This window comes from Sminthopsis crassicaudata, chromosome 3 (assembly GCF_048593235.1).
Source record: "Sminthopsis crassicaudata isolate SCR6 chromosome 3, ASM4859323v1, whole genome shotgun sequence".
Taxonomy (NCBI): Eukaryota; Metazoa; Chordata; class Mammalia; order Dasyuromorphia; family Dasyuridae; genus Sminthopsis; species Sminthopsis crassicaudata.
This window is the reverse complement of record NC_133619.1, coordinates 582,285,355-582,286,516: the sequence shown is the minus strand read 5'-3', so window position 1 is coordinate 582,286,516 and position 1,162 is coordinate 582,285,355. Positions and strand designations below refer to the sequence as shown.

At 40.4% G+C, this 1,162-nt stretch overlaps 1 protein-coding gene across 1 annotated transcript; it reads left to right on the top strand.

Annotated features, from left to right (window-relative positions):
* Positions 1–220: 220 nt before the first annotated feature.
* Positions 221–1,162, top strand: LOC141559875 (olfactory receptor 51A7-like). Its single transcript, XM_074297531.1, has one exon. The coding sequence runs from the start codon at positions 221–223 to the stop codon at positions 1,160–1,162; it is 942 nt and encodes a 313-aa protein (XP_074153632.1).

Genomic DNA, 1,162 nt, shown 5'->3' with positions numbered 1-1,162 from the left:
TCACTGTTGGGGAACATATAACCTCACTCTCCAGGTATTTCCATGTTCAACTGAATTAGCTTTCAAAAACATACTTATGTATGCTTCATATGAACAGTAATGCTGTTCATTTTTATTGAAATTTTCAGAGATTATGAACAACTAAGCCTTTGCTTTCCCCTTTGAGGGAAAACTTTATTTGCCATTCTGACTCTGGTTGTCTTCCTAACCCCTCATTGCTATGTTAGCTCTTAACACATCTGAAGCCCAGATATCCGCCTTTCAACTAATTGGGATCCCAGGGCTGGAGCAATTCCACATCTGGATATCCATCCCCATCTGTCTCATATACATCATTAGCACTGTGGGTAATTGTATCATCCTTATTCTTATCAAGACAGAGTCCTCACTCCATGAGCCTATGTACTATTTTCTCTCTATGCTTGCTTTTTCTGACCTTGGGCTAACCTTCTCTTCCTTGCCTACCATGTTGAAAATTTTTTTATTCAACATCACAGCAATCTCCATTGATGCCTGTATCGCCCAGGAGTTCTTCATACACACCTTCACTGCCATGGAATCTTCAGTGCTTCTCATAATGTCCCTTGATCGTTTTATAGCCATCCACAAGCCCCTAAGATATAGTTCCATCCTCACCACCAGTAGAATCATCAAAATTGGATTGATATTTGCCATTCGATGTCTTATACTCATCCTCCCATTTCCTATCACTCTGAAGAGACTGACATATTGTAATAAAAAACTCCTCTCCCATGCCTATTGTCTCCACCAGGATGTTCTGAGACTGGCTTGCTCTGACAACAGGGTCAATGTTATCTATGGGTTTTTTGTTGCTCTCATAGGCATGCTGGACTTAGCAATGATTTCAGTATCTTACATCCTGATCCTGAAGACTGTTTTGGGCATTGCATCTCATCAAGAGCAATTAAAGGTTTTCAACACCTGTGTTTCCCATATCTGTGCTATACTCATTTTCTATGTTCCCGTTGTCACCCTGGCTATTGTCCACCGCTTTGCCAAACACAGCTCCCCTCTTATTAGAATACTGATTGCTAATATCTATGTTTTGGTTCCTCCACTGATGAATCCTATTGTGTATTGTGTGAAGACTCATCAAATCCGGGAGAAGATCATGAGAAAAGTATGTCTGAAAAAGACCTGA